This window comes from Plecotus auritus (assembly GCF_963455305.1).
Source record: "Plecotus auritus genome assembly, chromosome: 11".
Classification (NCBI taxonomy): domain Eukaryota; kingdom Metazoa; phylum Chordata; class Mammalia; order Chiroptera; family Vespertilionidae; genus Plecotus; species Plecotus auritus.
This window is the reverse complement of record NC_137777.1, coordinates 9,699,815-9,713,290: the sequence shown is the minus strand read 5'-3', so window position 1 is coordinate 9,713,290 and position 13,476 is coordinate 9,699,815. Positions and strand designations below refer to the sequence as shown.

The window sequence follows — 13,476 nt, the reverse complement described above, 5'->3', positions numbered from 1 at the left end:
TAACTAATTCAAAATTGGCCCAATAGCACCAGGGAATAATTGTTTTCCTTAAAGGGGGAGGGAGGAGGAGTTCTGGAGAAGCGGGAGTGGCCAGGCAGCCCCAACTTCACAAAGTGCAGGAGGCAGTCAATCAATGATTCTCATCATTGATGTCTCTCTCTCTCTTCCCCTCTAGTACAGAATGATTTAATTGCTCTAAAGACTTTATTAAAACATGTAAAATTAAGAAACTGCTTTAACTAAGCAAGATGTATATATAACATAGGTGATAATTGATATAAGCTCCTTTTCATAAGATACTTACATTTAGAATGGGGCAAAAGAGGACTATTCCTAAAGTGACCACAGTGAGTTCCTGATTCAGTGGCAATCATTTTGAGGCCTTCCTATGATTATGACGGTAATGGGGAAATAAACCTTCAAGATGTACCTTTACGGACACTGATTGTTTTCACAGAGTATCTTCAAATTGCAATATAGTTTCTGTCGTGTAGTGTCCCCTCAAAATTCATGTCCACCTGAAACCTCAGAATGTGCCTGACAAAGAAATAGGGTCTTTGCAGATGTACTTAGTTAAGATGAGGTCATACTGAATTACGGCAATCCCTAAATCCAATGACTGGTCCCTTATAAGAAGGGCGGGCAAACACAAACACACACACACACACACACACACACACACACACACACAATGCCATATAAAGGAGGAGGAAAAACGAAAACGGAGGGAAGAAAAAAAGGCGGTAAATGCTGGAGTGACACAGCTACAAGCTAAGAGGAGGCAAGAAAGGATTCTTCCCTAGAACCTTCAGAAGGAGCATGGCCCTGCAGGCAGACACCTTGGTTTCAGATACCTAGTCTCCAAACTATGAGAGAATAAATTTCTATCGTTTTAAATCATCTGGTTTGTGGTACTTTGTTACAGCAATCTTAGGAAATGACTCGTTTCCTACATTTTCCCCAATGTTCTCAAGTGAAGTCCACATCTGAATTCTGCTTTCGGAGAGAAGTAACTTTTTTCAGAGTAAAAAGTCAAGGAAACATTCTTAGACTTTCCCACAATTACTTGAGTAATGAATTTCTGAAATGTAGCTTTGTGCAAGTCTTACCGGGAAGCCTCATTTCCAGATATCCCCGCACCCGACTAATAAGATCAGAAGGAGGTCTCTCTCCGGATTGTCCTGTTCCAGCTTCATGTGTATAAATATCCAAAAGCAGCATCTCATTCAGCATGACTTGACGAAGTTTTGGTGAGAACTCTGTTACCAACTCCAAACAAGCAGCAAATAACTGCTTAGCATGGGAAAAGTCCTATGAAAAGAAGTAACACAATAGCTTGGATCACCTTTTCTTGCAAACCAAAAATATGTAACTTTATGAGTATAGAGCAAAAAGAAAGATGAATTTAAATGATTAACACTGACTCTCTCAGGGAATGAGGCTAAATTATCTTATCATCTCTGTATTGGTGATTTATTCCAATAAATACTTAATCCTTTTGCAACTTTTAAAAAAGATCCAATAATCAATATAAATTACATGCCACATTACTAAATAAGTTTTACATAAATTATAAAACAAAAATAAAAAATTTTATATAAATTATGTGTTATATACATTATATGGGTATAAAATTACTAACAGCCTTCTCCATACATCTTACACCCTTCAACAAGATTCCATATTCTAAAATCTTTGCACACAACACTATAAATCTACATAATTGACTTGTAAATCAAATCAGCTACAATCCAAGCCCTTTCCTACACCTCTCCAGGGGATCAAACCCACAACCTACTGGTATACAGAATGATGCTCCAACTGAGCCACCCAGCCAGAGCTAAACAAAGATCTTCTAATTGTCCAATCTACTGAACTAGATATTCTCTACTGTAACTCCACATGTACCTGGTCCTCATATCCATCACCCCACCCTTTCTTGGACCCAATGTTGCACCCCCCAAGCTCTGTATATTCTCCCTGAGTGATCTTTGATGACTCCCAAATCTGTATCTTCAGCCCAGACCACTCCCAAGCTCATGTGTCCAATTGCAGGTCCAAATTAAACACTGTAAAAATGAATTCATAATCTGCCCTTCAAAAATGTTTTTCTCTTTACATTCAGTAGTTGGCACTTCCATCTGTTCACTGACACCCAAAACAGAAACTTGAGCATCATCCGTGATCCTTTTCTCCCTCTTGCCCTTCACAGCAAATCAGCAATCAATTCTAGATTTTACCTCTTTAAGATTTCTCTAATATGCTCTCTTCTCTCTATCCTTTCTAGCACTTATGCCACTTACTAGCTGTGTGACCTTGGACAATTTAATACCTTTGAGTCTCTGATTTCTCAGCTAAAAACTGAAAATAACACCCTCTGCAGAGTTGTTGTTTTTTAAGAAAAATGTATATGGCCCTGGCTGGTTTGGCTCAGTGGATAGAGCATCAGCCTGTGGCCTGAAGGGTCCCGGGTTCGATTCCAGTCAAGGGCACATGCCTGGGTTGTGGGCTCGATCCCTGGTGGGGGGTGTGCAGAAGGCAGCCAATCGATTCTTCTCTCTCATCACTGATGTTTCTATCTCTCTCTCCATCTCCCTTCCTCTCTGAAATCCATAAAAATACATTAAAAAAGAAAAATGTAAATGAGCCCTGGCCGGTTTGGCTCAATGGATAGAGCGCCCGCCTGCGGACTGAAGGGTCCCAGGTTCTATTCCGGTCAAGGGCACATGCCCAGGTTGCAGGCTCGATCCCCAGTAGGGTGCGTGCAGGAGGCAGCCAACAATAATTCTTTCTCATCAGTGACGTTTCTCTCTCTCTCTCTCTCCTTTTCCCTTCCTCTCTCAGTAATCAATTAAAAAATATATATTTTTTAAAAATCCGTTTAGGCCAACAGCTATCATTTTAAGATCAAGATAATAGAAAATTCTGATTCCTAGCTTTCATGTTAAAATTAGTAAAGCATATTCTTAACCAGTAGTTAATGTACACTTGTACTCACCATAACAGTACTGCAGTGTAAACCTTTGGCCATGAGAATGTATACCAAATCCCTTGTTAAATTGTCTTTAATTCCCAGGATAACACCACTATAAACAGAAGGTACTTCCCACTAGAAGAAATAAAAATATGTAAATATACACACTTAGAGAAAGCCAAATCTAGATAAGAATCTTTCAATAATCCTCAATCACATTTAAAAAATCATGCAAAGGTCATCTTTAAAAAAAAAATAACAGCCATGATAAAATGCTATTAAAAATGAACATATTCACTGTAATGAGTCAGTAATAAATAATTAAATTGACTGGAACATTCTGAAGGTTATAGAAAAAAAGAGTATATGTATTAACTTATGTAGTCGTCACAACAGTACTATGAAGTAGGTAGTTATCCCCCTTTTACAGATGAGAAAACTGAGGCACACAGATGTTAAATTATTTCCTCAAGGTTATACTGCTAGTAAAAGTATGAAAGTTGAATATAAACTCAGGTAGTAAAGTGTCAGAACTCCCTCTCAAATATTATGTTATACTTCCTCATCTATAACAATGAACACTAATAACCATGTCAATACTAATGAGGCCCAATTAATGTTCACAGCAATTTCCCATTTCACTGCACTTACATGTTCAAGTCCCATAAAATATATAGCTATTTTCATTTGCACTTCCATGCAGGAAAGTTGTTAAATAGATAACCTCAGAAACAGGTATATACATTACCTGTGTGTTTGGGTTCTTTTTTTAAATCCAGGATTAATTTAATTTTAAAAACAAATACAAGCTATTGACTCACTCTTCTCAACTTAACTAGAGTATAACCATGGTATAACCATGGTATAACTGCCCAGTAAGAACATACATCTTTACAACTTGGTGGTCCCCAAGCTTTTTTAAAAAACCATTTCACAGAAAGAAAAAAAGGATATAAAAGGAGCTTAAGGCCCTGAACGCCATGGCTCAGCTGGCTGAACATCACCTTGTGCACCAAAAGGTTGCCGGTTCTATTCCCAGTAAGGGCACATACCCAGGTTGCAGGTTCGACCCCCATTCGGGGCATGTAAGCAAGGCAAAGGAACAATGTTTCCCTCTCTCTCTTCTCCCTCCCTTCCTCTCTCTCTAAAATCAATTTTAAAAAGTATATTTTAGAAAAAGAGCTTAAGAAATACATTAAGAAGCGAAAATATAAGGGGAAAGATAAACATGTGTTCTAACTTAATTTATGAAACTAAGAGGAGACTGGTCTATGCAGGAAAATGTGCATCCCAGAAAGTCAGGTATAAAGATTTTAAAATAGAAATTTATATGACTTGAATCTTCCTTACTTCCTGAATAAAAATAACATATTGCAGTACTTATACTTCATGGTTCATACACCAACCTCACTCGGCTCTATTCTTTACTTACTTCTAGCCCAGGGGTGGGCAAACTTTTTGACTCGAGGGCCACAATGGGTTCTTAAACTGGACCGGAGGGCCGGAACAAAAGCACGGATGGAGTGTTTGTGTGAACTAATATAAATTCAAAGTAAAGGAGCGGAGGGGAGAGCAAGAGAACCGGATAGAACAGCCGGATCCGGCCCGCGGGCCGTAGTTTGCCCACGGCTGTTCTATCCTTTACTTAAATGAGTCTGAACAACATAGTGATATAACATAATAAAAATAAAATAAGCACACATGATATTCCCCCTTCAGTGGCTACTTTAGATATTTGTTATTGGAAAATTCCTGAAGAAAATTTAAATATAAGTCTGTGGCTTCACTTAATCAAGTCCCCCAGTTAATACTTAGAAAACACCCTCAGTTTATTGATGGTACCTACTCTAGAGGGATAGCTGAACAAAGTCTGTGTCTCAAAGCCAGTGCTAAATCAATTTCAGGGATGAGAGAGGAAAAAAGAGTCGTCTAAAATCACACATAGTATAGATGTTATCTAAGACCCCTGTCCTCTGGATCCATGCTTCCTTCAGGATTTTCATCATTATAAATGATCTCTGCCATTTGCAACATTTGTATGCTAATTGTCTTCCCACACAGAACAGATCACCCAAAAGTTCATTGGAGAAATCAGCTATCTTGGCAGTGACCACCATGAATAAACAACCCCAATGGCTCATCTTCTACATCTTCTTCAATTTTACTTAAAACCCAGATATTCAGCCTGCGGTCAGTACCACTGAAAGCCAAAATAGTCTCATTGAGAAAACCACTGAACTTGAAATATTTCTTCCTTAGTGATTCAAAGGAATGCAACTTAACTTTCAGATTTCTCAGATCCCAAAAGGCCAACAGTCATATCAGCTGATCCTGTAGCAAGAATGAACTTATTATAAGACTGAAAGAAAGGCTGTTCACTTCAGCATTGTATCCACTGACGGGCTTGGTCTGATCTGGAAGTATTATTTGACTAGTATCCCAGATCATAAGTTTCCGATCATCAGCGAATGACCCAAACAGAGATTCATGGTGCAGATGCCAAGAAACATCTCCTACTCCTGCTATATGCCCTATAAAGATGGACTTCACATCCACAACTTTTCCATACTTTTGAAAAGCACTGATGTACCATAGACAGACAGTGTAGTCATCTGAAGCACTAAGTAAGTGCCCACAGAGATTTGGGCTCCAAGAAAACCCATAGCCTTCCTTCTGATGTCCACGAAGACACAGGTCTGGGCTGCACTCTCCAGAGGATCTGGTTTAGAAGGATGTTTTGTATAGTCAAACACAAGAACATCACATGCAAGGGTTCTCTTTATATAATGTGACCTATTTGCTTCTCTTTCATGGCTGACCTTGATTTCTATTTCAACTTTTCTACTAACAGAACCAAAACTTCCAAATCCTCCTTCCTCACTGTCGCAATGAAGCATCAACCGCAGGGTCATCATTAGGGAGCTTCACACTGGCTATCACAAGGTGGTTTTGTTCATCTGACTTGTGTGTTCCAAGGACAAGCCAAATCTTTCCCTTCTGGTCTGGTTATATGTAGAAGCAACCAAGCAGTTAGGCCGGGCCACTTCAGATAGGTCATCACTAAATCATAAAGAAAAGGGATGTTCTTTTTCCATAATTTATACTCTTTGTTGACCCCACGTTCTTCTACTGCATCATCAAAGGCTGTTTCCTTGTCAGCCATGGAGCACAGGCAAGCCAGGGGAATTCTGGGATCGAGCACTGTGCCTGCCTGGGTGTTCTAAATGAATATCTAGACCCAAAAATGTCTATAAAGAAGTTTTAATAAATTGGTTCATACCTGTAGGCTTTAGACCTCACAAAGGTATTAAAAACAAAAACACTCTATTGAGCACATAGCAAGTATTAGCTACAAACGACATAAATATCTTATACATATACACTAGAGGTCTGATACCCAAAATTTGTGCAAGAGTAGGCCCTCCCAGCCCCGCCCCCCAATCACTGGTCTTTCTGCCATCTGGTCTAATTAGCATATTAGCTCTTGTTATATAGGATTTATATATACATTTAAAGTGTATGTAGATGATATAATAATAAGTGGGATATAAACTTATTATTAGAGGCTACTGATTTAATAGTATCTTTTCTGGCATTTTTTATTTCTCTGTCAATGGATGTTCAAAGTACAATTATTATCATGTGAAGGTCGTCCTAAATTGTTGGCAAATAAAAGGGGTCCTTATTCTCAAAACGGTCAGGTAACAACTCTCCAATTAAATTACCTTAGAAAACAAGGGTAATTTTATTATCTGTTCTTCACAGAGGCTTTCTTACCTTATTGGATACTGTCCAGAATTGGCGCTCTGATGTCATACCATGTAATTCAATTAAAATCTGCCGAATCCTCCAGGGATCCACTGACAGTATCAGCTGATGCTCCAACTGGCCAATGTTGACACTTGCTGAGGCTAAGAAAGGAAGAGATTCCTATTTTAATAATGATTTAATTCAAAGGTATAAATAATCATGTAAGTATGAGTGATAATTTATTGAAATTGTGTATGTAAGTATTATGTCTACGGGGCTTTTATTCTTAGTGTATCTATTTTAAAAACAGCTCTCATCTTTAGAACTGATTCACCAACATAATGTAATTTACATATTAGCTTTATCCTCAGAGAAAACCTAATACAATTTGTATTATGTCTGCATTTAAAAAAGCATTTAATAAAGATGAAGAAAATATAAACAAAGGTAAAAATCAGTAAGTGGTTCATGAAAAGAACTATCTGGTATATGTGGATAAAAACTAACTTACATAGACAGTCTCCTACTTTTTTAACATAATGTGTTAACAAAAGCATGTATAAATAAAAGGTTAATTTTTAATAATAATTTTAAATAACAAATATTTAAAATGTATGTTTTTTGGCCCTAACCGTTTTGGCTCAGTGGATGGAGTGTCGGCCTGCGGACTGAAGGGTCCCAGGTTCGATTCCGGACAAGGGCATGTACCTTGGTTGCGGGCACATCCCCAGTAGGGAGTGTGCAAGAGGCAGCTGAATCGATGTTTCTCTCTCATCGATGTTTCTAACTCTCTATCCCTCTCCTTTCCTCTCTGTAAAAAAATCAATAAAACATATTAAAAATAAATAAAATGTATGTTTTTTGAAGGGAGAGGAAGAGGAGGAGGAAATATTGCCTTCTCAAAGAATCATGAAATGATCATTAAAACCCTTAATTACAACTCATCTTTGAGACAGTCCTCAATTTCCAGCATTTTATGTTAATGTTATTCCTTTCCTTTACAACAGTTAATCAGTTTAAATCCAGTGAGCTTCAAAGCTGCTAAAATTTTGCCTTTTTGTTAAACCAATTGAATTCTCTACCTCATCCATACTAAGTTTTGAAGTTGTTGTTTTTTTTATTATTAATTAACAGGACTATATTTTCTAGTTATATTTATAAATTAAGGGCAAAAATTGTAGAATATCACATAAATAAGGCAAAAAAGACAATAGTATTGCCAAAGCTAAATGCTTAGCTAATAGGTAGTATCACAGTGATATAGGCTGTAATGCATGGAAGCCTGTATTTTTTATGGTCTTAGCACATTTAACCAGTCCCCTCCCACCTCTTTTGTTACCTCCCAAGCACACATTAGCAGCAGTTACCTTGGTCCATTTCCCTAGCTACAATCTTTTATGTATATAGGCCTAATTCTCCACTAACCACAGACTCAGCAAAGTCTCAGCACTTAACTGCCTAGATAGAAATATAATAATGGAAGACAGGTAGATTTCTATTAATTACCAATATAAGTGCAAATGAAAACAATTAAGAGGGCATCCTCAAATATACTGAGGGGCAAAAAGTGCCAACATTAGCTAGCAGACTGGAGAGCTAACCTGGGATATCATAAAATGAAGTCACAGGTTTAATGCACAGGTTTACTCTAGGGGATCTCTTCCTCATCTGATCAACAAGTAGCTTTCGTTCTTCATCTTTCAACAATGTAATGAAAAGCTCATGTGAAGAAATCATGAAAACATACTGCAGATCTTCCAACCCCAGACACACATTCCTAGATCAGTAAGAAATATTATAAAACAAAAAAGGACATGATTTAGTTTGGGAAAAACAATATTAACCAATTTTTGTTAACAAACCATTTAATAAATCACCAATTCATAAACCACATTAACAATATTTTGAAGTAGATTTTAAAATCTCACTTTGGTCCTTATTTAAAATTGTGATATCAATGACAACATAAGAGTAACTATACAATCATAAGTTCGGTGAGGCTGCACTAATCTCAACCATATCTGGTTCTCAAATATCAGTTACTGCTGGTTTATAAGATATCCAGTTCAAATACAAAAAATAATAAAAGGTACTTTTCTCACAAGACCAAGTTCAAAGTTAAGGAAAAGAAAAAAAGAAAGGTACTTACTTTAGAAAAGAAGCCATGTTTCCTTTCAAAGAATCTGAAGGTTTTTCTAAGTTTATTGATCTTGAACATACCTAGAAGTTTGAGTATTTTCATTTGAGTATGGGCTTTAAAAAATATACACTAGGTATGAAAAGTTACAATTTAAAAACAACTGAATTTTCCTTTTTCAGCCATATGTCAATCTCAAATCTGGTTAAATTAAAAGATGATATCAAAAAATTAAAATCCATAATGGGGAGAGGGAGTAAAATCTAATCATTTCAGTAACTGCAGGTATTAATAAGAATAGTCTATTTAGCATGGTATAAAGTTCTACCAGAATTTATAAATTGTTACCAATTATATGTAGTGATAAACTATAAGAATCAGTAGCTACTGTCAGAAAAGAGAAGATTCATCTTAGTTGCAAAGAAGTATCAGTAATAGCTAAACTAATAGCTATAAAACTAATGCTTAAAAAATTAACCAAGATTTAGAAAATAAAAATAAAGAATTACAAAAACGAGTTATAAAAATATTATTTATCTTCAAATATTCTATTCTGAGTTTATTCATTATATTAGGATTCCTCCCATACATTATTTATAAGCCAAAATAAAACATAACTAGTATAAAAGTCCCTAACCTCAAGAAACTATCTAATATTCTCTAATAAGATTTGGAATGTTTGTAGCTACATTGTTACAAACAGCAAAAAAGTGAAAACAACCCTGAAGTGCATCAACTGAAGAGACACAAATGGACACTGAATAGCATACCCAGATGAATGGATACACAAACGAGACATTCAATAGTATACCCGTTCAATGGAGTATTATTCAGCCATTAAAAGGATTAAAGCAGAGGTCACCAACCAGTGGTCCATGAGGTCCAAAAGGTTGGCGACCGCGGGATTAAGGTATTGACACATGCTACAACATGAATGAACCATGAAAACATTAAGTGGCCTGGCCGATGTGGCTCAGTGGCTGAGCATCAGCCTGCAGACTGAAGGGTCCTGGTTTTAATTTCGGTCAAGGGCATGTACCTTGTGTGCAAGCTCAATCCCCAGGCCTGGTCAGGGCATGTGCAAGAGGCAACCAATCGATGTACCTCTCTCACACTGATGTTCCTCTATCTCTGTGTCTCTCTCTCCCCCTTCTACGATTTCTAAGAATCAATGGAAAAATATCCTCAGATGAGGATTAAAAAAATTTTTTTATATTAAAACTAGTATTAAATTTGCTGTCATATGTAAGATCTTATGATAAGTAACACTTGAGTGACTTTTCATATCAGATTATTTATTCACATATAGAAAGGCATTGTATATGTGTCATGGAACAATTTAGGGAAGATTTGTTAACTTCTGATAAGTAACATAACATGTTTTGTGAATTCACCTCAATTTTTTTAAAAGCCTCATTAAAAACAAGAAGGGACATCTCTATAAATGTTATAACATTATAAAGGTAATAAAAACTTTAATACTAACATAAAAATTTAGATGATATAGACAAATTTTTAGAAAATAACTTCTTAAAACTATTAAGGAAGAATAGCTCTACCATCACTGATAAAATGGACCTACTGCCAAAAATCTTCTCACAAAAAAGTCTCTAGTCCCAAATACTTCATTTCTGAAATTCTATCAAACATCAAAAGAAGCAATGAGTTTATTTTTACACTAACTTTTCCAATCTATATATATAAAAGCCTAAGCAACCCAACGACCAATTGACCCATCGCTATGACGCGCACTGACCAACAGGGGGCAGACATTCAACGCAGGCGCTGCCCCCGGTGGTCAGTGTGCTCCCACAGCCAACCTCCAGCTGGCCCAGATCGGGACTGGGCGAGATGGCCCCTATCAGCCCCAGTCACTGGCCAGGCCGAGGGACCCTACCCTTACACGAATTCCTGCACCGGGTCTCTAGTGTATGCAATATATATTTTTTAAAAGTCACGACATACACCTAAAGCAGTTATGCTAATCATGTCAATTAAGATTTTGAAAAATCATGACCTAATTGGTTTTGTTCCAAAGATAGTTTAACAAAATTAATATACTTCATCACATTAACAGGTTAGAAGAGAAAAATAAAATTACAAGATTTTAATAGACACAGAGAAAACATTTGATAAAAATCTAAAAATCATTCATGATTTTTTAAAAAAGAGCCCGTAGTGAACTAAGGATAGATGAAAACTTCCTTAATCACATATGGAAGAGCTACAGGAAAAACAAAATTATCATCATTCCACATGGTGAAACAGTGCAAGCTTCTCTGAACTGAGAATGAGACCAGGAAGCGCACCAGAGCCCCTTATACTGAACATTGTACTAATCAGTCACCACAGTAAGAACAATTAAAAATAAATAAAAATGAAAAGGTTAGAAAAGGGAAAAAACAAAATGCATTATTTACAGATGAAGACTGTTTAGAAAAACAAACTCACAGATAAATTAATAGAACTTTTTAAAATCTATTTCCTTATTGATTTCAGAGAAGGGAAAGGGAGAAAGATAGAAACATTAATGATGAGAGAAAACCACTGACTGGCTGCTTCCTGCATGCCCCCTACTGGGGACGAGCCCACAACCCAGGCATGTGCCCTTGGCCGGAATCAAACCTGGGACCCTTCAGTCCACAGCCCAACACTCTATCCACTGAGCCAAACCAGCTAGGGCTAATAGAATTTTTTAAGAGTTTAGCAAAGTAGTTGGAAACAAAATCATTATACAACTCTAGCTCTGTACCAATTCATAAACTACTTTTAAGTGCATATTTGAAAAAACAAAAAAGACCTCTATGGAAAAATTAAAAAGCTCTGAAGGACATTTAAAAAAATGCCTAAGCTGATCAATGATTCTCTCTTATCATTGATGTTTCTATCCCTCCCTCCCTCTCCGCACCTCTCTTAAATCAGTAAAAAACATATTAAGAAAAATTCTTAAGCGTTTTAATAAATCAAAAGCTGTACCAGTTCATGGATTTGAATACTCAATATTATAAAAAATATTAATTCTTGTTGGTTTTTAAACGTAAGGTAACTCCAAAGTAAAATCCATCAGGCTTATTTCTAAAACTTGACAATCTGAATCTACTATTTACAACAAATGCAAAGGACAAGCATGCCGATACAACTCTGAAAAACAACATTGTGGTTTAGCTATCAAGACAGAGGAACACTGACATGTACAGGCAAACAGAAAAGTGGTGCAGAATAGAGCCCAGAAACGGGCCACACACACTTGGCGTTCTATAAAGGCAGCACTGGGGATCGAAGAAAAAAAATGGACCATTCAGTCAATGGTACAGGAACAAACCAACAGTCACATAACGAAAAAGAAAAAATTATATTGGACCCCCTACTTCATGTGACACCAAAAAAATCCATTATAGATGGATTAAAGACCAAATGTGAAAAGAAGGCTATGCTATAAGGCTTTTAGAAAATAAAGTATGAGACTATCTTCATGACTACAGGATAGGAAAAGCTTTTTTAAATAACACACAGCAATCATGAAACCTTTATAAACTTTATATTAAAATTAAGAGCTTTTAAAACAATAAAAAGAAAGTTAAAAGAGAAGTCAAACTCAAAGAAGAAACCTGTAATATATAAAAATGGTAAAGGACAAAGGCTATAAAGAACCACCCAAAAGATGTCCGCAAAAAAAATTAAATCCAATAAAAAAATAAGGCATACCACTTGAAAAAAGATACTTCAAAAGACGAAATCTATGTGAGCAAAAAGTAAATGAAAAGCTGGTAAATTCCTTAGTAAGAGGGGAATGGAAATTTAAAACTCAATGAGATAACCATTACAATGATCTGACAGGCAAATAAAAAAATCCCAAGATGCTGACCAATGAGAATTCTCATGCATGCTGGTGGCAAAAAAAAACTTTGGTATTATAAAAGTAATATTTCATATACACTTCCTCTAAGTGTATAAACAAATAGTATGCATTCCAAGCAGCACAATAGCAAAAAAAACTATAAACAAAACAAACGTTTATCATCATAAGAATAAATTGTGGCACTGTCATATAATGTTAAAACACCTTACAGCAATGTAACATATTTCACCATTAGTATTAAAACACCTGCCACCTGCCATATTGTAGATCTGCACTGTCCAATACAGAAGTCATACAGCTATTGATTATTTAAAATATGACTAGTACAGCCCTGACCAGTTTGGCTCAGTGGATAGAGCGTTGGCCTGCGGACTCAACCAGGTTCGATTCCGGTCAAGGGCATGTACCTTGGTTGCGGGCACATCCCCAGTAGGGTGTGTGCAGGAGGCAGCTGATCGATGTTTCTCTCATCAATGTTTCTAACTCTCTCTCCCTCTCCCTTCCTCTCTGTAAAAAATCAATAAAATATATTTAAAAATAAATAAATAAAACAAAATAAAATATGACTAGTACAGATTGAGATCTCTAAATGAAAAATACAGATTTCAAAAACTCAGTATGAAAAAGATTGTAAAATCTCTCAACTTTTTGTACGAATTTTATGTTGAAATGATAGTATGCTGGATATATAAAATACAGGATTAAAATTAATTCCACTTGGAAAAAAACACCTTACAGCAATGTGAAGAAAAAAGA

General features: G+C 36.2%; 1 protein-coding gene and 1 pseudogene across 2 annotated transcripts in view; both read right to left on the bottom strand.

The window, feature by feature from the left end:
• The window catches only part of INTS8 (integrator complex subunit 8), a 41,570-nt gene that overhangs the window by 11,302 nt on the left and 16,792 nt on the right, over positions 1-13,476 (bottom strand). Inside the window, exons 11-15 of the mRNA XM_080646182.1 lie at positions 8,874-8,944; positions 8,326-8,501; positions 6,752-6,885; positions 2,999-3,109; positions 1,110-1,311 (exon numbers count right to left, since the gene is read on the bottom strand). Coding sequence (XP_080502308.1) covers positions 1,110-1,311; positions 2,999-3,109; positions 6,752-6,885; positions 8,326-8,501; positions 8,874-8,944 — 694 coding nt within the window. The remainder of the gene's footprint in view (positions 1-1,109; positions 1,312-2,998; positions 3,110-6,751; positions 6,886-8,325; positions 8,502-8,873; positions 8,945-13,476) is intronic.
• On the bottom strand, positions 4,928-6,137 carry LOC308236599 (histone-binding protein RBBP4-like; annotated as a pseudogene). Its single transcript has one exon. The product of its transcript is annotated as a histone-binding protein RBBP4-like (transcript).